Here is a 24,826-nt window from a genome sequence, read left to right on the forward strand (position 1 = left end):
TTGCTTTGTGCACCTAACATCACACGTGTCTATCCCATGTCCTGGCAAGCCTTGATGTGACACCGTTGCTTTTGTCAGTGCAGAGTTACTGATGGGATGGGGACTGCAGGGCCTGTGTCCTGGTGCAGCATCGAAGGGGTTATACTGATAAGCCACAGCTCCACGTGGAACAAAGCTGGCATTTCAGAGAGACGACAATGGATTGTGTTTTCAGTATTCATTTTAGTCATCCATTTGGCATTGAGGCTGAGGTCACCCACCCAGCCGTGCACTGCAGCATCTCTGTTCTGGCCAGCAAGGAGAAGCAAAACAAAGAGGAGCTGAGTCGGCAGGAATCGGGCAGCAGTCATGGATGGAAAAGTGCTCTGCTTGATGGCTTCGGTAACACTGCTACAGTCCATTCCAGGACACTGCTTAAAACCCTTCCGAGCAAGCATTTTCCCTGACACACATCCTAGCACTTTGCACGGCCACTGGTCACACTAATTCCCATTTCACATCACCAGCAGTAACTGCCAGCTCGGTCTGTTTTTTTGGCTGGACACTATGATTTGCAAAGCCAGCACTCCTACACCAGCCAAAAGGGTGCAGTGAATGTTGCCATCTCTAAGTGTTTTCTCTTGCAACAGTTTCATTTCCTTTTAACCATGAGAAAGGCTGAAGATCGAGCATGCATGCGAATATAGACACGTCTTGAAAAGACATGCAATGGGGCACACACATCCACACACCTCTATTCAGCCCAGCTTTTACACTGTGCAAAGAAAAGAGCTAATATGTCACCCCATCCTCTGTTTTGGGCAGTGTGCTTTAGTTACGCTGCAGATTGCCAGGCAGCCTGTGCTTGGGTCTTGAAGCCTGTGTGCAGCAAGTCCTGACATCCTGGGTGCTCCTCCAGGTGCACAAGGCCTTGGGGTGTAATTGCCCAGTGCTGTGGTGTTTCTGTGTTGCTGCTGCCCTCCTCACGTGGCAGAGATGTGCTGTAGTTTGGGATGTTACTGGGGACTTCACAGGTGGGGCCAACCATTGGCAAACCCTCAGGACTAGTCTCTTTAAAAAGCTATTAGAGAAGCAGCAAATCCTCCTTACCCTCCCTGTATCCATCCCCTCTCATCTGGGTTCAGCCGAAGCACACCGGGCTGCCTTCAGCCCTGTTTCGCCCAGGCAGTAAATGATTGAGTGCAAACTTTTGCTATTTCTGCCTTGAAACAGAAACGGGGACGTTTAGAACTTGTTACAAAGGGGAAGCTGCATGGGAGCATCTGCATTGTTGACTTCTCATTCCATTAAGCTTCGGAACCAAAAGCTGTGCTGAAGAGCATGGCAGGCATGGCAGTTTGTGATGACCAGGGCTGGGACACTGGTTTTGCTCCTCATGGTCTTGGGGCAGGGCAGAACCATGAGGGCTGCAGCTGCACATGGAGAACCTGCATCCCATCCTTAACCGGTGACCAGGTTGTTGGGACCCCAAAAGCTCTGCCATCAGAGCTCACATCGTGTTCCTTGTGTTGGCGTGAGTACAGGCGTCCTTCACTGGGAGAGCTGGAGGTCCCTGCCTTTAGGCACATGGCTTAGTGGTTGGACTTGATGACCTTAGAGATCTTTTCCAACCTTAATGATTCTACGGTTCTACAGTTCTAGAGCAAAGGCAAAAGGATGCTGCCATGCACAGAGAGCTGACAGGACCTGGGAACCCACTTCAGAATGCAGGCTCTGCTCATGGTGTTTGCAGAGATAAGCAATCTCAATGCTCACAAAGCTTCCCCCTGCTTGTCCAGAGATAAATGTTATTCATCAGCCCTTCAAACTGAAATCTATGTTTTTCTCGTGAGTTCTCAAACTCATTTAAGGCCTCTAAACAGCTTCTATTAGCTGTAAAAAAAATGAATTAATTTTATTCCTCTTGCCTAACAGTCCTGGGGAGTTCTTTGTCAAGAGCAAAACAATGGAAACTTGTGCGGCACTCGCACCCAAGTGCTGCGTGGAAGCGCCCTGAGCCGCGCTGCCGTCCGGCACAAGGACGGCTTTGTCCCGCACTGGGGCTGTGGGGCAGCTCTGAGGCCCACGTGCTACCGGGCACACTGCAAGAGAACGGAGAGGAGAAGATTTTTGCAATAAGTAAAAACAATTCACCGCGGCTAAAAGATGTCCCTGCCTTAAAACTGACTCTGACACTTCCTTGATAGCCGCAGTGTTTGCAGATGGTTTGAAGATGGCAGAGGGGTATACAGATATGCATCTAGCCTGGCCTTTGTCCGTGTGCATGCAGAAAGTGCTGCTTTACATTCAGATATGAGCACTATTAAATATTGACTCATTCCCTCCCATTATTTTCTGCTCCATTATCTCATTTTTATGAGCATTTAAAATTCTTCGCCTTTCTGGGCATACAGAAGTTGCATTTTGTCTGCCCTCCCTCCTGCCCATCAATAACGGAGAGCTCCCAGCCAGGGCACATTGCTCCCCAAACAATCCCATGAGGCTTTTGCTTGCATTGAGACTGGCACTGAGCTCCTGTGCCCTGCTGGCGCAAATCTGTGTTCGGTGCATGGAACAGCCAGACCATGAATTGAACAGATTTCTAAGGGTCCTGAAGGGATGTGACAGGTGAGCCAGCACACCGTGTCTGCAAGGACATCGTCAGGGGGTCAGAAATGTTTTAGAGCAGACACTGCGCTCCATCCCACAGAACAAATGCTAGTGCTGTTTTCTGAAGCTGAATTTTCCTTTGCACTGTGGGCTGATTGCTCAGACTGGCTATCCTGGAAAGCAGAAAAATAGGAGCTTCAATGCAAATGCCTTGGGCTGGATCTCCACCGCCCACAGTGCTGGGCAGGTTTGCCCCAAGTGCAGGCACACAACTGTGGTTTTGCTGAACCAGCGCTGTCTCACCTGCAGAAATGCAGGTCAGTAACCCAGCACTGCAGAAATAGGCCTTTTTGCCATTACTGCAGTTTTTCCACCGAGCTTACATCCATGTTCAGATTTGCTCTGAAAATTACACTTTGTGAACTCTAGAGAGAGCTCTCACCGCTGTGTCCTGGATGGCTCTGCTGACACATAGCTGTGCACTGGGGTCTGAGCCTACATATTTCTAAGGAGCAAACCGACAGCTGGAGGAAGGATGCAAAATCACTGTGCCAGATACCCCCACTGCCTTCTTTGCAACTCCATGATGCATCTCACTGCTGAGGAAGTGGCACCCAGCTGGTCCCTTCTGGTCTGTACCCCCCTGTGCTGCTGGGGCTGGGCTGGGTGGGTGCATGTCTCATGGGATGTGGGATTTGGTGCTGTGCGAGATGGTTCTGAGAACACGAAAGTGCTGTCAATGGCATGGCATGGCTTCTGCAAACCACCCATCTGCCCAAACAAATGTAGGAAGTGAGTCCTACGTCAGCACAGCTGGTTCCAGCAGAGCGTAGATGCTGTGAGTAAATTGGATTTAAAATCATTGGGCTAATGAGATATGAACCTTATAACTTGGTGCACCAGGACTCATCTGCATCTGTTATCACAAGCTCAGATCTCAGCACAAGATGTAGAAGCTGTGCGAGGAGGAGGTGGATGCTGGTGCAGAAGGAGCTGTTAGCAGGTGGGCAGACCCAAGCCAATGTACAAATGCTTCTAGGAGAGATGTCGGTGTGATGAGCAGTAAGGCCCTGCTGAGTGACTGCCAACTTTTCAGGCTCTGGGTTGTTTTCAGATTGGTATTTAATGAATTTCCAAGCCAAATACATGCTGTTCTAAGACAACCTGCAGTACTGTTAAGGCTAACAGGCCTGGCCATTATTTTACAACTTATTTCTACAATCTGGTGAGTCCAGACAAGGCAGGATTCTGGTACGTGTAGGAAGCTGCTATCAGTACAAGCCTAGCAGGCACCATCAGTAGATACACTGTACAGGGTAAAGCATGGCAAACCTCAGCAAACCTCCTCCAAACAGCCGATGTGCACCAAGACAAAGATGATGTGCCAGGTCCCTGATTTCCCTCTGTTGGAGGATCATCACAGAAGCTGATTTTCCTCAAGAAGAATATATTCAGAATGCAACCCATTCTCTTTTTTTTTGGCACGTGTTTCAGACGACCTCTGTAGTGTCCCAGGCAAGGTCAGCTGCTATTGTGCTGCCATCAATAATCTCTTCTTAAGCGTACACCGCTCAGCTCAGAGGGGAGTTTATGGCTGCACTACATCTCTCTTAGGAATGAACAGCACCTTTGCTATTGCTGAGCTGGTTCCTTGCTATCTATTAAAACCTGACACTGACCCTCCAGCTTCAACAACATTAAATCACACTGTCTGGAACTCCACGGCTGAGGATCCGTCTGGAAATGCTGAGCATTGAAGCCTCACAAAATGAGTTGTTTTTTTTCCCTTCAGAATTTCTTCCATAGATAAATATATAGACACTGGTTAAGAGAAATGTAAGGAAGACTTGAACACAAACTCCTAGCTTTGTTGTAACGCAGAGACCTTGGTGACAGAGCACTGCTGTGCTGCAGGCTGAGCACTATTTGTCTCACCGCGCAGTGAAATTCCACATACGATCACGGCCCGGAGCCCTGGCCAAGCGGCTGCAGCCATCAGCCCCGGCTCAGACAGTGACATCACCCTGAGAGCACCCTGCATGCCTGGGATGAGCTCTGTAAGCTGCGCACGGTGTAGCTGCTTATTAAATAAATAATATAATAAACTCAGGTCCTGTTCATTTTTTATCCCAGAATAATTTCTTTAGCTCAGGCACGAGCCAGCTAAACAACTTTCTATTCAGCAATGCTGCCGTGCTAATTTTCATGCTTGCAAACACTGACATCCCAGCTACAGACTACAACAAATTGTTCAAAAATCATGTTGTTCTCTTAAAAGAATTCCTTCCCTTTGTGCGTGCTGCTTTTATGTTAAGCAGTCAGCACGTCTGCACGGTTAAGTTTCATTAGAGATTTTGCAAGTCTGGTTTTGAACTGAATATACCTTACAGCACCATTTGGAGCTGAAGGACAGCTCTGGGCTTCCAACCTTAGTGTAAGCCAAGGGATCCGGTCTGACCTGCAGTTATCCTCACCTTCCCCAGGTATGAGTGGCCAGCAGCGGCTCCTGGGCCCCAGTGCCTTATTATTAATACAGCAGTGCTGTATTAGATCCTAACAGCCATCCATGGTTTTAAAACGTGGTCTGTTAATGCCATTGTAAGCATTTGAGGCTTTTAGCAAAGCGGTCTTAGGAAATTCTCATCTGCTGGACAGGAGCTTTTCCAACCATGGCACCTCTCCTGCTTCTAAATAATGACACATCTCTACTTGCTCTTTCCCCAGAATCAATCTCCATATGGATGGCTGGGATCTCCTACCGGGTGATGCCACAAAGTCTCCAGCAGAAATGGATGGATGTGGCTGAGCTCAGCTGCTGTGTGCATCACACTCACTGCTTCCTGCCAGGTAACAGCGTTGTTAAGTCCCCGTGTCACGGATTCCTGACATGCACTGAACTTCCCGAACCAGGCGGCAGCAGAACACAGAGCTCCATACACAGCAGTTGTGTGCTTGTGGTGCTACTCGTAGCCTCAAACTGTGGTGGGGTGAGCACGTGCAAACCCTTCTGTCATGCTGAAGCAGGAGCCCTGCAGGCAGCGTGCCCTCATGGGGGCGAAGCTCAGAGGCAGTTGATCCTTGTTGGAAGGGTGATGGAACGCTACATCAGAGGGATGCAGAGTTGCATTGGGAGGACAGAGTTAGGACTGTGATGAACTACAGAACTGCTGTCACCGTGTGAGCGGATGCTGACCTACGGGCTCACACAGTGGGGTACAGAGTGGCGAGTGGCCCAACTCGGAGTGACGGGGCTTGGCTTTGGCCTTCACAGCGCTCTTATGGGGACAGTGATGGCAGGAAACGGTGGAAAAGTCGAACCGAAGCATCTGAGAGAGAAGCCTTCGGTGCTCGGTGAGAAGGGCGACGTGCAGGGTGAGAGCCCGGCCGTGCTTTGGAGCCTCGTGCTCAGCTCTGCGGGATTTATCGCTTCGTCGTGCGACTTTGAACGTGCAAAGCGGGACCGCCCCCGGCGGACTCCCGGGGCGCCCCCAGCCATCACCGCAGCCCCGACGGCACGGGACCCCCGAGCGGCTGCGGCCTCGCGCTCCCCGCAGCGGCGGGCGCGGCAAGATGGAGGCCGGGCATCCCCGCCCCGGCCCCGGCCCCGGCCCCCGTCCGCGCCCCCTCCTCCCCTCCCTCTCTCCCACAGGCCCGCGGCGAGACTACGAGTCCCAGCGCGCCGCGGGCCGGGAGGGCGGAGCGGGCTTTGTGCGGGCCGCGCGGCGGCATGCGGGGGAGCCGCCGCCGAGCCGGAGCCGGAGCCGGAGTCGGAGCCGGAGCCGGAGCCCGAGCGAGCCCGCCCCGGGGGGAGGGCGAGGGCGGCGAGCCATGACGGGCGGCGGCGCGGCGTGCTAGAGGGCGAGCGCGGGGCGCGCAGCAGCGCGGAGGGGCCGCCGCCGCCGCCATGGGGAACGCGGGGAGCGTGGACTCGCAGCAGACGGAGTTCAGGGCGCACAGCGTGCCCCTCAAGCTGCCCATGCCCGAGCCCGGGGAGCTGGAGGAGCGCTTCGCCGTCGTGCTGGTGAGTGCCGGCCCCATTGTCTGCGGGGCTGCGGGGCGGGCGGCCTCCGTGGCGGCGTGAGGGGCTGCGGGGCCGGGGGGCGGCGTGGAAGCGGCTGGAAACGGGAAAAGTTGCGGGCGGGGCCGCTCCGAGCCGTGCCGAGCCGTGCCGTGCTGTGCCGAGCCGTGCCGGGCAGCGGCCGCAGGTGGGCTCGGGCCGGCGGGGCGGAGCGGGCAGCGGCCGCGGGGCTTTGTCTGGCGGCGCCCGGAGCCGAGCCGATCGCGGGGATCGCTGCCGGGGGGCGGACACCTGCGGGCGGCTCGGGGACTTGGGCTCTCGTCGCCTCTCCCTTCACCTGGGGAGCACAAAGGGCCGGGCGGCCGGAACGGCGCTTCTGCGGCCGCTGCCGGGGAAGGGTAACGCTGCGGCCGGCAGCTGAAGTCGCGGTGTATTCGGTCGGTGGGTAGCGCCGGCGGGTTGCGGCAACGCGTAACTCCTCGCCGTAACTCTTTGAAAGCGGGGCTGCCAGGAGCCCCCGCCGGCATCACCGCTCTGCAGAGCGCCCCGGTGGGGACCGTGCGGGCACGTTCGGGATTATTGCCGGTTAGACCCAATTAGATTATCGTGTCTAAGAAAAGAATAAGCCTATTCAGCCGGGAACCCCCACTGGTGAGCCAAATGGCGAGTGAGATGTTATGATTATTAGTGTGCTGGAAAAAGCCTGATCTCATCCTGCTTTGTCGGGGAGAGCAGCGGTGGTTGCGCTGCTGGGATGTGTTGGAGGCTTTGGGTCATCGTGCTACCAAAAGGAGCTGGCTGGGGCCGTGTGTGCAGAGCAAAGTGGTGGTTTTGAGTTGGGACTGAGTGTCTGGCTTGGTTAAACGAGGAGACGTCATTTGGGGAAGGTTTCTGGAGGAGCAGACTCCAAGGCTGTGATTAGTTGTTTTTTTTCTGCAGCTCGGAGTGCTGTGCTGCTGGTTAACCCCCAGCACTGGGCAGCCATAGGAAAGCGGAGATTAATGAGAAAGGAATGGCGGCTGGGGGCAAACCAGGAACGAGTGTGTTCTGCAGTGAGAGCCGAGTGTGGAGGCAGGAAGGCTGAAGTTTGCAGGACTGAATCTCACCTCTCAGCATGACACAGCCATGCCTTGAACAGCGCTGAGATCCAGAAGGGCTTTGCTGACAGCAGTGATTTTCTTCTTGCTAATGGTGCCCCAAAGACCGTTTTTGATGCTGACAGACACGCAGCTTAGTGATATTGCAGCTGCGTGCTCCGTTTGTGTATAAACAGTGGGGCCATGCAGGAAAGGTTCTTCCCGTGCTGCCTCACCAAAGCACTGGGAAGTTTCATTCTTCTGCAAAACCAGCGTGATGATCCATAGCCTTCAGAACCACACACACCCATAAGTGGGTGCAGAATGGCCACGTTCATACTGTAAATGCTGTGATTTAACCATTATCTTATTGTTCCATGTGGAGCACGCTGCCCTGACCTTCTGCAATCCCTCTGTGGTCTGTGCAGCCTGCAGCCCAGCAGCACTGCACTTGGCATGGTGCACATGTGTATGAGCTGGTCCTTGCTGTTACCAGCCATCCTTTGGCTGAAGGTCTCTGGTGAAGAGTTTGCCCGCCTCCAGCACACACGTTCATCTTGTTGCCTCCTTGTTGGCCTCGTGCTTTGAGGTCTGAGATCCACACATTGCAGGATGTGATGGAGAAGTGCTCCAGATTGCTGCTTTTTCAGTGAATCTCTCAAATCCATCGGTGCCGATGTGCTCCTTCACCTGTAATGGTGCTGTTGGCATTACTGAGGATGGGCTGAGCCTGTACGCAGCACACAGGTAAAGGATGGTGGTGCCAGCTCCGTGCTTCCCGTCCCTGGGTTTTCCCTGGGTTTTCCCTGGGAATGTGTTGCCTGCTGAAGTCAATGTGCTTCCCTGGGTTCCCTGGGGCAATGAGATTTTACTCTTTTCTGCTTGAGGCCCACAGGGGTCATCTCCTGCTGCGTTTCAACACAGTGCATATGATGGGATATTAACATTCTTTTTAAAAGAAAAATGTGGAAGGTATCTTTGAGAGAGATCCAGGTTTGTCTCTGTGAGCTAAATGTCATTTTTTCCATCCCATTCAGCTGATGAGAGTTCTTCCCTTTTCTTAGAACGTGAGACAGCCCATTGGTTTCAAGCCTGTGCAGGACGGTAAGGTCCAGTGTGGTGGCACTGTGCTTCCATCCTCCCTCCTGTGCGTTCCAAGGTCCCATTGAGGGATGCAGGACAGTCCAGCAGTGCCTCGTAGTGTCCGTTCCTTGGCACCCTCCCTCATCATCCGTGTTGGATTTTTCTGGTCTTCTGCTACGGACACGTGGGCAAGTGTGCATAAATCAGTCATTGTAGTAAGCAGCCCTGATGTACTGAATGGGAAGCCGTTGTGCAGTGTGTGCACATAGACTTGACGGCACCGGTACCTGATCCAGTGAGGGGAGAGTGTGGGGCTGCAGGAGTGAGCAGCTCCCGCAGCAGGGTGGTCTGCCTTGAGCCGGTAACGGGTTCACATGTTTGCAAATGACACATGGTTGGGAGGAAGCAGCCGGGACAGAGTTGGCAGGGTGAATTGTTGCCTAATGAGCTGTGATTGACATAATTTGACTGCTGGATTACATATCTGTGGTGAGGCTAACAGGAAATATCCTCTTACCCCCACCAAGCGGTGCTCTGCTCTACAAAGGAGGTTTCTGTGCCCGGTGCCGGAGGACAGAGGGCTGAGTCTGCAGGGCACGGGGTGTTCTGCTGCCCTGCTCCCAGCTGAGGGGATGCTCCTACCTGGGGGCAGCGTGTCAGTTCTGCCTCTGGGAGCTCCTTCGTGCTGGCTCAGGTTCCTCCTGCAGGGAGGTGCGTCTAAGCATCATTTTCCAATCCAGGCAAGAGTTTCGTAGTGTCTATTGCTAAAGAATTTGAAAGCTCAGTGTGAAAACTCTGTAACATTTCCCAGCTGTTCTCCATTCTTTTCCCTAATCCTCTATCAGCTATATTATGCATTGTTTTATAATATAGGCAGTTTAGCATCTGCAAACCATTAAGGAGTGTGACATCGTTGCAGGAGGTATCTGGGAGGTGGCATCGCTGGGGCGCTGGGCTCTGTGCTGTGGTTCCTCAGCACGGCAGGGCTCACAGATGGGTGGCAGTCACCTGGTCCTGGATCAGGCAGAGTTTGTGCTGGGTATCTGGGGGTTTGGCAAACAATGGATATGAGAGGTGCTGGGTTAGCCTCAGGAACAGCGCTGGGAAAAGCAGATTCCTCAGATTTAACTATTGGAAGGATCTGATGTGTTTTCTTGCTCCGGCCTCTCTGGCTGATTTCTGCCTCTGGGCTCTTTCCTCGGGGTCTCATTTGGATGATTTGAGCAGTGACACATTTTTTGTTTGAAGAAGCAAGCTAATAAATCACATTGCTTCAAACCAGGTATTTCTGATGGGTTACATTCACAGGGTGAGCTGTCACTTCGTGGTAAAACATCCATCAGGCCGGCATGTGAGTAAATGACATTTGTAAGCCTTCCTGCCCAGAAATGGCAGTCGAATGCTTTTATGAGACTGCACAGCCCTGTTTGTTTGGGTGGCTGAGACACAGGGGTGGTCAGGGGGTACTGAGCTACCAGCAGGAGAGTCGCCGTGCTGAAACTTCAGTGCCTGGAAACGTGGAAGACTTCACAAATGGCCAAATGGGCGCAATATGCACCTATTTTCCAGCTTGCTTTAGTTCCACGTAAAAATAATCACCTTAATTTGTCGGGTTGCTGTGACGGAGGTATGAACTCATTCTGTCAGACTGCGTGTGTCACCTCCCTGTGACTGCGGTGTGCTGGGGGCTGCGGGGCAGTGGTGTGTTGGGGGTCCTGCAGGGTGCCTGGGGTGCTGGGTGTGGAAAGCTCCCCCCTGGCTCTGTGCATTAGCTGGCATTAGGTGGGGGAGAGCTTTCCTGATCCTTTTAATGCCATCCTGATGTTGTGTTTCCTTCCAAGGGATGCTTGGTTTGGGTGCCTGTGCTCCTTGCTGTTACAGCTGCCCTGAGCACAGCCCGGCTCCATAGGGCAATGTTGTTCACAGGCTGCTCACAGCCCGGCTCCATAGGGCAATGTTGTTCACAGGCTGCTCACAGCCCGGCTCCATAGGGCAATGTTGTTCACAGGCTGCTCAGAAGAGTGGCTGAAGGTGCTGTCAGCCAGCAGGTCTGACTGCAGGGCTGTGACTGACGTGCGGCAATCCCTGGTTTTCTCATTACAGTGAAGCTGAGCTTTGCCGTTCACTTTCTGATCACTTGTTCGGCTTTTGGAGCATTACTGATTAGGAAATCTAGTGCTGGTTCTTAACGTTTCTCCCAAATACATTCTGAATGAGGAGCAGTCAGGATTTGTGCTCATTTCTCAGCATCACTCCTTCCAACTTGGTAATAGAAAAGTGAAAATGAATCTGTTCTACCTCTCATTCTCAGACATAGGAAAATCCCCATGAGTTTCCAGTTTCGCTTTCTCTCTGCCCCATTCATGCTCCGGAGCAGCAGCCTGGGAGCAGGCCTGGCCGTGTCCCATGGGGCACAGTGATGTCCTCAGCTTGGCTTCTCTTTAAGCTGCTTTTAAATCAATTTGCTGAAGGGCTGCTCCTAAACACCATTCCTAAATAACAGAAGCTGCGCATTTAAAATCATTTAATGAGTACTAAGTTCCACTTGTCTCTTCTTACAGAGCCGCCTCCCTGGGCTGGGTTCTGTGTGTGCTGGAGCTCAGCTCTGCCTGCAGCACGTGCAGGAGCTGCACCCTGACCCTGCACGAAGCGCCGACTGGAGAGCTCTCCACAGCACAATGAAATCAATTATGCAAAACATGCTAATTCAGCAACACTCTCCAGCACCAGTTTATTTTTAAGCATCTGGGCCGTCTCACGCGTTTGAATGAAGCGCGTTATGATCAGCCTCAAAACGCTTTCTGATGTGGGAAACCATGAAGAGAATAGCAAGAGCAGTGGTTAGGTTTGCTGGTCCCCTTCGGGCTGTGTGATGCCGCAGGGCAGGGCTGCTGCAGTGTTCTGCCTTGTCTGTAAGTGGGCATCTTGGTGGGACCGGCACGTGGAGATGGAGCCTTTGTCACCGCGGAGAGAAATGCAACATGCTGCCAAAGGGGTTTGCTCTGGTAATGCACAGGAAGCCTCCAAGCTGGCTGAGAGGCAGAAATACATGCTCTCTTTTCTGATGGAGGGCTTTGAATCGCGCTTCCCAGCAGAGATTGCAAAGTGACAACTGGAGCTGCTTGGGAGGTTCTGCAGCCTGTAGCGTGGAGCTGCGTTTCAGACAAACTGAGTTGAATTATTGTTTGTTTTCTTTCTTGTTTGTTTGGAAGAGTCCGTCTGGGAATTTGGTATGGGAAATAAGTGACATCAACTCACTTAATTTGATTTATAATTGTGTTAGAAAAATGTCTGGCACAGGCCTTGAGCACCCCAGAGCTCCTGCATCACCGGAGCTGAAGGTCTCAGCCTGCCAGCCAGGTCAAGCCAACTTCAGCTGGTGTTGCTTTGGAAAATACTGGTTTCCACACAGCACACCCTGCCAGTTTCCGTTCTGAAGGGTCAGTGTGATGAGATGGGGAGCGTTTGGGCTCTTAGGCTTCATGTGATTGCATCAGGTGCCGCTGAAGGGCTGAGCTCCTGGTCACACTGCCGTGCCCTGACACATGTTCTGCCCCAGCCTCGGGCTGCTGCAAGGTGTGCTGACCTGTGCTGATTAGGGTGAGATGTAATGCCTGGAAGTTGTGTCATGGGAGGGTTGGGATGGGAACGAGGAACCATTCCTTCTCCAAAGAGCAGCCAGGCATTGCACAGCTGCCCAGGGAGTGGGGGTCACCATCCTGGGGGTGTCCCAGAGCTGTGGGGATGTGGCACTGAGGGATATGGGGGGTGGGTGGGGGTTGATGTGGAGATCTGAGAGGGCTTTTCCAGTCTTGATGGTTCTGTGGTTTCCCTTGTTCTGACCTTGTGCATTCTCTTTCTATTTTTAATAACTCTGGATGCACGGCATAATGTGTGGATATGTTTGAAAATGTGAGCATTAATTTGTCCCAGCCACCATCTCTTCCTAAAATAGTCCTTTTGCCTTTCTCAAGTGTTTCATTGCATAAGGACTCAGATAATGTATAACTTGATTCTGTGAGCTTGCCCGTGCTGTGCTGTAACTAACATACTGTAGAAATTAGAGACATGTTGGTTTTCAGTCTACCGTGGGATCCCTTGTAACAAAACAAGTGCTTGTCTTCTGTAACTGTGCATCTTTAAACATATATTTGGGGAGGATATTCACAAAGCAGCACAATAGTCATATTGTGTTGGAAATGAATGGTCTTCAGATGAGCTCTGTGCAAGGCGTGGACCTCCAGGGCTGTGCCTTGCAGCTCTTGAGATTGGCTCTGTGTGCTGGGACGTGAGCTGGGAGCGTGCCCAGCCGTGCTGGGGACAGGGGGACACCTCTGAGTGAGCAGGGCTGGCTGGGGTAGGATGGGATTCATCTGACAGCACCAGCAGCATGCAGCCCTGCAGGGACGTGGCTTAGTGGTGTGGGGGCCATGGGTTGGTGGCTGGACTTGATGATCGTAGTGTTCTATTTCAACCTTAGTGAACTGATTCCATCAAGGAATAGAATGCATGAGATGGTGCTGTCATACATTCGTGTTCTGCACATGGGTGCGCTCACTGCAGCACCCTGCACTTCTGTCTGGAAGCATGAGGGGTGTCAGGCAGGAGAGGTGCAGAGCCTGTCCTGCTGCTCAGGTGGAAGAAATGGTCAGGTAGGATGGTGAGAGGTGCCCTTTGTGCTCCTGTATGAGTGCTAGTTTCACTTCTGCAGTGCCTTGGAATGAGCATAGGAGGATGCTCCAGCCTCCGTGCATGGACTGTTCTGTGCCACAGAGAAAGCTGCCAGGTGAGAAGGAGCCTCGGGCCAGAAACTGCTCCCAGACAGAGGTTGCAGAAACCTCTGGGAGGCAGTGAAGAAGCCTCAGTCTTTTTTAGGCTTTTTTAGGCTTTTAGGCTTTTTTTAGGGTGTATTTGGGTGTTGTGGGAGAGATCTTAAAATACAGAAATCAGTGTTGTTGTTTTCTTTTTTTCTTTTTCTTTTCTTTTCTTTCTTTCTTTTTTTTTTTTTTTTAAAATACATGATCTGGCCAGAAGTCATTTTACTATAAAAGGACTTGGGGAGAGTATACATTGTACATCTGTTACTTGTTTGCCTCCTAAGTGACTGCACGGTCGAGGCCAAAAGCAAAGAATAGAGGGTTGCACAAACTGGCAGAGTTTCTGGGGATCTTTCAGAAGCCAGTAATTGAAATGAGGAAGCAAGAGATTTGCTGCACACTTTCGGGTTGCTCACCCATCTGATGCTCTGTGGGCTGCTCTCACAGGAGGCAGGGCTGTGCAGTACCAAGGCTCTTGGAGATGATGGATGTCATTCGGCAGAGCTGGCGTACAGCAGTCCTGCGACAAACCTTCCCAATAGCTCTCTGTTTGGGTGTGCTTCACAGGGCTCTGCCCAGCTCTGGGAGCCTCACAAGTGAGGAAGATCAAATAAACTAACTATCACAAATATTTAACTTAAAGCATGGTGGAGTAGGAGCTTTGATGTGGCGTATGAGACCCTCTGCATGGCTGCGGATGTGTTAGATGACTGGTGTGTTTTCCTTCCCTCAGATGTAGAATCATAGGTTGGCTTAGTTGGAAGGGAACTTAAAAATGATCTAAAATTATAATAAGCCTAACACTGTGGGTGCAAGTGGTGCAAAGGAGTTCCCATACCCATGGGCTGGTGTGATGCCTGGCCCACAATAGAACGTGTGTTGAGGGCCAGGATCCACCTGGAGCAGCATCAGTCTTCCTGGCAGAGGTTGGCCCTGAACAGGTGATGCTCACACTGTCATAATTCTGATGGCTGCCCCTACAAGGAGCATTGCCTTGGAGATGTACCATAGAATGAAATAGGTTGGAAGAGACCTTAAAGAGCATAGAACTGCAGAGTAGCTAGCTTGGAAGGGACTGCAAACATCATGGAGCCATGAGGTGGTTGGGTTAAGGGGGGAATTGCTGTGTCCCAACTTGCTGTAGCCACTAGGGAAGGAAAAGGGCCATGCTGCAGCCCCCCAGGCCATGTGTTGGACACATTGGGAAGCCTGCTGTGCTGCAGCTCGTGTGCTGATGTGAGGCCTGGCAGCTGGCATTTGGCTCTTTGAAGTCACCTTTGTGGATCCATATGAGCTTTCCTTTCAAGTCTTTCATTTGTCTCGCTCCGTTACACAGAAGTTGAAGAGCAGCATTTTAGTTTATTTTCTGGCATTTTAAGGCATCTTCTCTCTTTGATGTATTTAAAAATCTCATTTTGTCATCTCCTCTGCTCTTCTTTGCTTTTCACCTTCTGTTCCTGTTCTTTGTTTTCTGTTGTATCCGGAGGTGAAATGTTATTTTTTGTCCTGTGTGTGTGTGCATGTGTGCTGAACCATGTTCTTCTGGTGACCTCAGGCATATGTTGTGTTTTTTGGACCTGTGAGTCCAAATGAAGGTGGGGGAGGCTGCAATGACCTGGATGGAACTGTCTGGTGCTGTGGCTTCCCTTTGGGAAGCAGAGGAGCTGTGTTGGGTCCCACTGGGGAAAGGACGATGGAGGGCAGTTGTGAGGGGCTGAGCGATCATCTTGGCTTGGGAATGAGTTCTGTGTTTTCTTTCCATAGTAGGAAACTGATTTCTTCTTTAATGCAAAGGCTCCAGAGCAGATGAATGACATGCACAAAGCACAAGGGGAAAATGCTTTTCTTTGTAATTTGGAAATATCTGACACTGCTCCTGCAGCCCCAGGGATGCGGAGGTCACTGGTGGCAGCTGTATTTTCAGGTAGATGAGGATCTCAGATGCCCACAGACTTCAGGGAGGCGCAAATGAACTGAGCAAGAAGTTCCTGTTGCAGTGGGCTCGGAGAGGCAAGATATACCTGTGAGGGAGAAGGGCTTCTGGTAAAGCTCATGGCTCTGTTTGTTTGCTTACATTTATTTCTCATGAAAAATCTTTGCTAAAGGCAACTCATCTGTTTAGTGCATGAAGTGAGAACTACCCTGATGCACTTGAGCAGTGATCAGTGAGGTGCTACAGCGTGTTGCTGTTGGATGCTCCAGCTCTGAGCACTACAAAAAGTCCCGGTGTGGATTTGCTTTGCTTTCAGAAGTGGTCGGTTTCAGAATGACCTGCTGTGAAAACTCCCTGTCCCAGGGCTGTAATGCTGGTGTCTCACACGGAGCCCTCTCGGGGCTGCACTGAGCCGTACAGAATCACTCACTGTTTGTTGCAGCAAGAGCTTTTCTCACACAGATACCGGTGCAGAAGGAATCTTCTGCTGAGCTGTAAGACAGCGTAGCCAAAACACTGATGGAGGCCTTGAACGTGGCTGTGCTTGTCCTGCTGAGTGTGCGGTGTGAGCTTGTACAGCATAGACAAGCCTACATAAGCTGTCTGGATCCCAGCGATGCCGTGTTTGGCTGCAAGGTGCTGCTGCTTACTCAAGGTGCCAGGAGCCGCTGGCTGCTTCCTCCTCTTTCAGTTAGTTTTCTCAGTCCCTCGGTAGCGATTTCAGGTTTGACACGTTGCCTTTCCTTACAGAAGCAGAGGTGGGACCTGGGTGCTGCTCAGCATCACATAGCTGCAGCACTGAGGGCTTTGAGCAGTGCTGAGCACAGAGCAGCTCGGGAGGCTGATGGCTTTCACTGGCCGGGGTCCGTCCTTGGATGTGTCTGTGCAAGTCCCTGTGTAGCTGGCAGCACGCTTTGGTCCTCTGCAGGTGCTGTGTTTGCATGGCTCTCACTGCCATGGAACCATAGAGTGCTTTGAGTTGGAACGGAGCTTTTAAGGCCATCTGGTGTAGGGACACCTGCAGCTCAGAGTGCTCAGAGCATGGTCCAGCCTGACCCTGAGTGTCTCCAGGGACAGGGCACCACCCCTTCTCTGGGCAGCCTGTTCTAGTACCTCCAAGTCCTTATTGTAAAGAACACTTTTCCTTCAATCCAGTCTAAATCTCCCCCTTTTAGTTTGAAACCATTTCTCCTCATCCCATCACAGCAGACCCTGCTAAAGAGTCTCCCCATCCTTCCTACAGCCCCTTTAGATATTGAATGGCTGCTCTCAGGTCTCCCCAAAGGTTTCTCCTTCAGGCTGCACAGCCCCAGCTCTCAGCCTGTGCTTGCAGGGAGGAGCCGTGCTGCAGGCTGACACACCATGTGTGCCCCTTAGAGAAGTGAAAGGTGCCCGGCTGCACTGCAGGCTCAGCTTTGCCATGGGCAGGGCATTGCAGGCTCCGCTTAGGAGCTGCCTGCGCTCTGCCCCTGGTTATCTTACAGGCATTTCTGACTTTGTGGGAGGGAATGTGGCTGGAGAAACATCAACATGCTGTGAGCGAGCGCTGCTTGAAGTTTTTGTGTTAGTGGGAGGCTGAACTGTGGTGTTTCTGTCTGGTGGATGATGTTGGTGGGAAGCTGGGGGCAGGGCCTGCTGTGCTGCTGAGCTGCAGGGAGAGGCTTGACAGCACTTAGTGCAGCGTCATTCTGATGGGCGAAGCTGGATGCTGGGAATGCCTGAGCTCAGTGAGCGGCATCCTCACGGTGTGTTACCCCCCTGATGCTCTGAGCTGTGCGTGCTGTGCCACCAGGGCCCTGCAGACACCACCTGGAGCACCATGGCTTGTCCTGCTGCTCGCCCTGCTCACGCTCCTTGCTGCTGACATTCTGTCCTTTGCAGCACAGCTGTGTTGCTGTGATGGCACTCTGTTATACAGGTGCCTTGACGCACTAAGAAGGGCTTTTTTGTTTTTATGTTTTAATTACTTGGAAGCTGTGTGTGCCAGCACTCCATGTATAAACAAGATCAGCTGAAACGAATGTTATTGCCCTGCCCTGGTGGCTTTTGTTGCATGAAATGTGTGGCTTGCTTAGAACATCTGGTGGTTATTGCCTTGAATTGGAATGCTGCTGATGTTTCTGAAAGATGCTTTTCATTACATTCACGGGGCCTGGTTTCAGTGACATTAAAGGCTCTCCCACTCCTAGAGTGATACAAAGGCATCTGGGTTGGGGGGTACATGAATTGGGCTTGGAGTTGATTTAGAGCTGTGCTGTCTGGTCGTGCTTGGGGCCTGAATTGTGAGAAGTCTTTGTGCCAAGGTTGGCAAGGGCTGTTGGTGGTGATGTGTGTGTAGGTGCAAAGCTAAGCTGTTGCCTTCACCTGACATACCTGGGGGAGCTGCTGCATCCCAGTGGTGGCCTCTGCTCCTCCTCCCTGGTCAGCAGCTCGGGCTCCTGTCACAGTGTGGTAATACTTGGGATCAGGGAGTGGGCAAATGGTTTTCATTCACTTGTTTGGGAACATAAGATGAAATTAGTACCCACAGTTCTCTCAAAGAACTCTGCTGAGGCGGTTGAGGGCAGAATTTAGTCTGTGTTTTGTTAGTTTTAACGTACAGCACTCTGTATTCTTAAATTGGAGAGGATTCATCCTAGAAGTGCACACAGTCAGTGCTTCAAAATATACCAAAGCAAGCATGCCCCATGTTTCCTTTCTGGAGCCTGATGCTATCAGCATGCAAAGAGTAAGCGAGCTCATAGGTCAAGTTCTTTTCTTTCCGGTTAAGTAATGTCACTGAGAACCAGGCAGAAGTAGATACTGACTCAACCTTCTGCTTTAAAGCTGACGCAGAGTAGCAGAGATTGTTACACAAAGCTATGAACATGTTTTCAGCTTGATGGTGCTCCCAGCATGCAGGGGTGTCTTGTGCTGCTCATGGGTTAGGAGGGAGAATGGCTGCATAACGTTGGTTTCCAGCCCTGACTTTCTGTTGTCATCGTGAAAGCCAAGTGTGGAAGTGCCCTGGATGGTGTGAGCAGGAGCTGCTTGGAGGCTGTGGTGATTTGGTGACTGCTGGAGGATGGTTTGCAGTGGTGGATGGGGATGGTGGTCTGCTGCCCCGGCACACTGAAGGCTGTGGATGCATCTACCAGGCTGGATGTCCCCTCTGGGTCACCCATTAGAAATCACACTGGAGGGCTAGAGGTGCTGACAGCCCCAGCCACAATCATAGAGTCATTAAGGTTGGGAAAGGCCTCTAAGTCCACCATCCCCAGCCCACGGGCTGCTCATATACAGAGAGAGTTAGTGTATTTCTTTGGGTAGGAATGTTAGCTTCACTGTCACAGTTTTCATCCATCACGGTGAAGTCCAGCTGCTGCAGTGCAGGTCACAGTGCCGGCTGGGTGGTAACCTGGGCTTGGCTGGTGCTGCGTTGGTTGCAGGTGTGACTATGAACCCTATTGACCAGTCTGCTTATATCAAATCCCAAAAAGCTGTTCTTCTGAGTGTCAAGTCATTTTTATTAATTTATGTGTCGAGAAGCCAAGAAAACCTCAAATGAGATTTAATAAACTGTTACCAGTATTTATGTGTAAGATGAATTGAATAATAGAAAAAACACAGAGCTTTGTTCATGTATTCCCTTTCTTCTTGCTATCCTGAAAATGAGGTAGAAGGGTCGAGTGTAATAGAAACAGCACTTGGAGCGAAACAATGTTTGCTAATTGGCAGCTAATGGATTAGCAGCTTTTGAAATGAAGACCAAAAGCAGGCAGTCTCACATTCCCTTAGGTCACGTTTAATAATCACTTCTGGGAGAAGTCCTAATGAGAAAGGAAGCGCTGTCCTGTTGGGGCCGAGCAGCAGAGGCTTGTGAGCAGCCCAGGGTGCTTTGGTGGCCATGGCTGATTGCAGGTGACCAGCAGCATCACTTCTCAGCACAGCTCGGGATGCTTTCTCTCTGCAAATACGTGATGTGAATGCTGATTTCCAGCTGTCCAGTGAGCGTGTTGTGTTTGTTTTAACTTAGAATGGAAGAGCTAGAAATGCACCGAAGTTACAGCCGGGATAGATCACTAGGAAAAATGGTAAATGCTAAATGGGTCATGTCCCTGTTAAACCTTGGTGTGTTGGGGAGAGTCCTGTAATGTGTTTGCTGAGTGAGCAGGATGATACCCAGCGGGGCTTTGGGCTTTGCAGTCTGAGGGTAAGTGAACCATCAGCTGGGCCATGTCACGGTGCTCTGTGCAGGGGAGCTGGAACCCATTGGTTCCATTGGCTGGAACCACGTGTGTGCAGCTGGAGAGAGGCTGCCAGCAGCTGGCCCTGGGGAGCTGGGCACGGTGCTGCCCTGCCAGGCCTGGAGCTCTTTCTCCAGGGAAACAAGTTGGCCCTTCAGCCTGGGATGGTGGGGATGCTGGGCAGTGCTGCTGTACTTGGAGGGGAAGGCTGGGGCTCTCATGGGTGGGAGGGATGAAGCAGAGCTGTTCAATTATGCAGCACGTTTCTACACGGAACTGTACAGTGGAGGTTATCGTCACCAATATGAGTGTCCAGCACTGGGAGAATTCTTTCTTCCTCCTAAGCAGCTTCTCAGGATACACTTACAGTCTGTTAAAACAAAATCAATTACTTCCAAGCAGTAAATACCTTGTGAATACATTGAACTTCTATGAATTATTAAATACCCATCGTGTTCCTCACTTGCAGCAGCAGCTTTATCAGCTTGTTTTCACATTTGAGAAGACAAGGAAGAGATTTGCTATTGTCTGTTCCTTTTGTTGAATTTCTCAGCTGTATTTGTCTTGGATGCCCCCTTTTTCTTTCCGTTCCTTCAGTGACTGTGAAAGGGTCTCTTTCTTCCTCTTTTTCCCTTGAGGGGAAAGTCCATCCCTGCCTCATCTCCACTCTGCCAGCAGGATGTGGACTGGGTGGATGGAACCATTTAAGAGCAGGACTCCTGCACCGTGAGTGCTTGGATGCCATGTGCCACCTCTGGCTCCATCAGCTGCTCCCCGGTGATGCAGTAACTTCAGTGTGTGTGCCCCATCAAGTCCCTGTGTTCTGCATCCCCGCTGTTACACACAGGGAGCTTTGCTCTCACCTCAACCGGAGGACTGTGAGGGATGTAATTTACCAACATTTGGGCTCCCTTATCTCAGGTAGCAGCATGGTGTCTGAAAACTCCCTTTAATTTGGGAATCCCCTTTCCATCCCCGACCAGCCCCCTGCCCTCCTCTCCCCTCTGGCCCCTCCTGCATCCCCCTGTGGTTCCAGCGCTGTCTCTTCACAGTTTGCATGCAATGAGGAGAGTTTTCCAGCAGTTCCCTGCTGGGATATGCAGTTGCAGCCATTCTGATGGTGGGTTGCTGTTGCACAGCAGGGCTGGCCGTGGTGTCTTGGGGTGCTCCAATCTGGGCTCCCTGCACTGTGGAGCACGTAGCACCACTTCACCATCCCCAGAAGTGGTTGGTGCATGGCTTTGGGGCCAAGCTCGCTGCAGAGAGTCACTGGTGGGCTGCAGGGAACAGTGCAGGGAGACAGAGTGTTCTGAGCTGCAGCCTTCTGCTGGTGGGAGCTGGGCTGGCGATCGCTGCCCTTCTGCCAAGAGAGCTGGTTGGGAACCAACCTAAACACAGTGCAACGTAAAGAAGCGTGCCTCTGGCTCACAGATGTTTAGAATGAATCATGCTGCTTGTCTTTCCTTCTCAGCTGGGGTTAACTCCTGGACTATGGAAAATAAAAATGGTCTTTTTATTGCTTTGGAGGCCGCGTTGTTGAGCTTGTGCCATGGATGCTTGGTGATGAATACTGTAGCACCAAACAGCTGTCTTTGAGAGCGATACAATTGCGAGGCAATATGCAGTTTACTCCTCCAGCGCCAGGATGCGATTGAATCATGAATAGATACACAGAGCTTTGTGTTTTCTCTGTGTTTTCTGAGCAGGGCTTCTCTTCCAGTGATTTCTAAAAGATCAGAACTTAAAGAAATGAGCCAAGCAGTGCAACACACCCAGCAGTGCTCAGCCCTGCCGCGTTTCTCGTGATGAATGTCCGTGCGTTTCTTTGAAGGCAGCAGCATTCATGACGTAGTGAGAACTCAAAGCAGCAGTTATAACCTTTATAGTCATTAATTTCAGGCATGGATTGGAAAAACTGGGATGTTCCTTGGCTCCATCAGCCCAATGCTGGCTAACAGCACCTGGCCTTTCAGGTAGGGGTAATTCAGTGATGGAGGAATACATGCGTAAGTATAAACATACATAATTAAGAGGGGTGGCACAGCCTGGTTCCTCAGAGCAGTTGTTAGGGAAGGTGGGAAACAAGTGGCTGAGGGCAGCTCAAGGCAAACTGGTGATTGAAGATGCAGTGACAAGAGAAGGCAATATTTCAAGTGCTCCCACGTTTTCAGCAGTATAAAAGTTACCTGTTTTGGCCCATTTGCAGAAGTTGCCTGGTGATGGAGCTGCTGGAGTGGGGTGCTGCAAAAGAGGATTCACTGAAAGGTGCTTATTGCTGGGCATGGAAGATGTTAATCAGGAAAATGGGACATTCTGCTAAAGTAAATTCATGTAATTGCTGTTCAGATTTTCTGCACAAAGAGGGAACGATCAAAGTAATTTTACTGAAGCAGGAAGGGCATGGAGAGGCATCTCTTTGTGGCAGGCAGCAAATCAGTGATAGTTGTCACTGGAGGACCCCAGCTCCAAGAGTCCTGTAGCCCAGTGCTCATTTTGCTGTGCCCTTACACTTTGGGACAGACAATTCAGCCTAATTAGGCCTCATTTCTCAACTGGCCATCTGTTCACTGAGCCCTGCTCCCGCTGCCCTGCGGCCCTGCCTGGCTCTGGGCTGCCTTGTCAAGTGAGACAAGCCAGGCTGTGAGCCTACCCGGACCTGTGAGGAGCTTGCACTGCTGTAGTGGTTTTGGATGGACTTAATAAATGAGTCTATCTGGACAAGAAAAGACCCAAAAGACACACATGACAGCAAGTTAACAAACAGCTCCGGAAGACAATGGCCTTTTGCTCAGCCTCAGACTGCATGTCTCTCTGGCTGGGTTTCTTTTTGTGAAATGCCAAGGTTCTTTTCTCTCCTTTTTCCTCCTGTTTAAACTCCTTTTCTGTCCCAGATCTTCATTTGACTCCCAAGATGGGGTTTTTTCCACGCCTGCTGCAATGTTGTTTGCAGGCAGTGCACACACTGGTGATTAGTGCAGCTGATCAGCTTTCCTGGAGCACAGTGGGAAATCCCTTTGCTGTTATTGCTTAACGCAGAGCAGGGAGAAGGCAGGGCAGGTTTCCCCTTGCTGACCTGTGCTTGTGGCAGCCCTCAGAGCCTGCACTGCTGGGTGGGCAGCCCCATGTTAGTGCATCTTCTGCAGGCACCCTGCAGGAATGCGTCTCAGGAATCGTCCTGTCCAGCAGCAGCACTAGGTCCATGGATACCTGCAATCTTCTGGCCTCAGGAACTCAAGATGTGTTTCATAACGATGTGTTTTTTCCCCTTTGCTGTTTGGGTGCCGTACTAAAGGAGCTGCATGGCTGAGTTTTGCTGGGAGCCTGGCCTACAGGGCATAGCTTGGAAAGCAGCACATGACTTGAACAGCAGTAACTTGAACAGTTTTTCCTTTTCTTTCCTAATCGTTGCAGATAGGAGAGAATAGAGACACTGAGTAGCAGAAAGACTGTGGGCCTTTAGACGCAGAGGCAGTAATAGCTGGTTTTGCCTTTTCTCCTAAAACACAGCAGAGAGGATATAGAGATCTGACACCAACTTGAGCAGCCACCTGGCCGTGCCTCAGGGCCAGCTCTGTAATCACAGCCATCTCTGTAGGCAAAGCCTGGAGGTGCTGGTTCTGGGAAAGGGAAGGTTTGCATTGCTGTGTTGCAATGGCAGGGTGTAAGCGAGGCTCTCGGCATTGCAGAGCAATGAGCTGTTTCCCGGTTTCCGGAGCAGTAGCTCAGTTTGTAGGTACTAAAGACCCTTATCCCAAAGGAGTTGCGTCCTAATGTCATTTAGTTCTGTCATTGTAGACTGTTGGTGACTTCACTGTTCCATAGTGCCTGAGAGGTCAGAGTGAAGGTGAGGCATCCCCCATTTAGTTAAACACACCTGGGCCTGCTCTCAGTGATCCTCGGTGAACGTTTCTTTGGTGACATCAGTGATATTTTGATCAGTGTTGGGGCATTTTACTGGTGACACAGAATGTAACACAGAATGTAACACAGAATGTAACACAGAATGTAACACAGAATGTAACACAGAATGTAACACGGTGCAGGTGATCCATACACTTTGTGGCTTTTCCTTTTTTCCCTGCTGTGTCTTAGCAGTGCTTTGAGGTTAGACCCTTATCCGGTGTGCTCACCCATTCTTTATGGAATGATGGATCGTGGCATAATGAGAAACCAGCTTTTCCTTCATGGCATCACGCTGTACCTTGTCACTGCAGAGCTATATAGGAAGCAGCTTTGGGCTATGTACCAAAGGTTTCTATTTCCTGACCATCGCATGAAAGTTCCATCTGTGCAGATACAGTTGGTGATTTATTTTCAGGAAGGATGGAAGTTTTGTCCCTCTGGTGGCATCTCCTGAGTAATCAGTTTCATCCTTTGTATTTCCTGTGTTTTCCTTTTTAGCAGAACGCAGCCTCCTTAGAAGAGCTCCATTTCCATTTAATTCACATCGGGCTCTGTATATATTTGTGGTCATATTCTGTTTCCAGTTAACTTATAGACAACTTCACTGACGTCAGGAGGGGCTGTGCATGGAGCAGCGCGGCTCTCCGTGGTTGTGCACATTTATTGCTTTCCTTTTGGCTCATGGAGGGGGAGCTCTGGTGTCTGTCATTACAAAGAACAGATGCCCCTCATTTCAGACCCAAATTTATTCCTATCCCACACAGATCTGGTTAGTGTTCCTGCCCCGCTATTGTTGCACGCTGCACAAATGCGTGTGAAGTGGGAGGTCGTGAAGCCGAGCATACGAACGGTGATAGATGTTGAAGTTTTGCAGTCTCCCAGCATTAACAGTTTCTCACTCTGCTCTTTCCACATTCTTAATTTGGCATCAAGCTGAAGCAGACTGGGGGTTGTGTTTCTGTATGTGTGCAGGGAGAGGCGCGCAGTGGGTGCTGACCTGCTCGTGCCGTGCCCGCTGGGTGGCTGTAGGAGCATGGGCTGGCTCCTGCTCCCTGGCTGCGGCTGGGTTTGTGCATGTGAGTGAATCAGGAATCGCACCTTTCAGCTTGGATGCTTTCCTGCTTCTTTGATGTCTTATTTGTGAAGCAGAGTGAGCTGCAGGCGCTGCCCTGGTGCCCCGT

The 24,826-nt window shown here is 51.2% G+C and overlaps 1 protein-coding gene across 10 annotated transcripts in view; it reads left to right on the plus strand.

Moving 5' to 3' along the window:
- Positions 1-6,277: 6,277 nt before the first annotated feature.
- Positions 6,278-24,826, plus strand: part of FMNL2 (formin like 2) — a 96,705-nt gene continuing 78,156 nt past the window's right edge. For all 10 annotated transcript variants that reach the window (XM_015869099.3, XM_015869098.3, XM_015869101.3 and 7 more), the window contains exon 1: positions 6,278-6,610. In XM_015869099.3, coding sequence (XP_015724585.2) covers positions 6,494-6,610 — 117 coding nt within the window. In that variant the 5' untranslated portion in view covers positions 6,278-6,493. The remainder of the gene's footprint in view (positions 6,611-24,826) is intronic.

The sequence above is a fragment of the Coturnix japonica genome, chromosome 7 (assembly GCF_054131305.1).
Source record: "Coturnix japonica strain WE chromosome 7, WE-NBRP24, whole genome shotgun sequence".
NCBI classification, from domain to species: domain Eukaryota; kingdom Metazoa; phylum Chordata; class Aves; order Galliformes; family Phasianidae; genus Coturnix; species Coturnix japonica.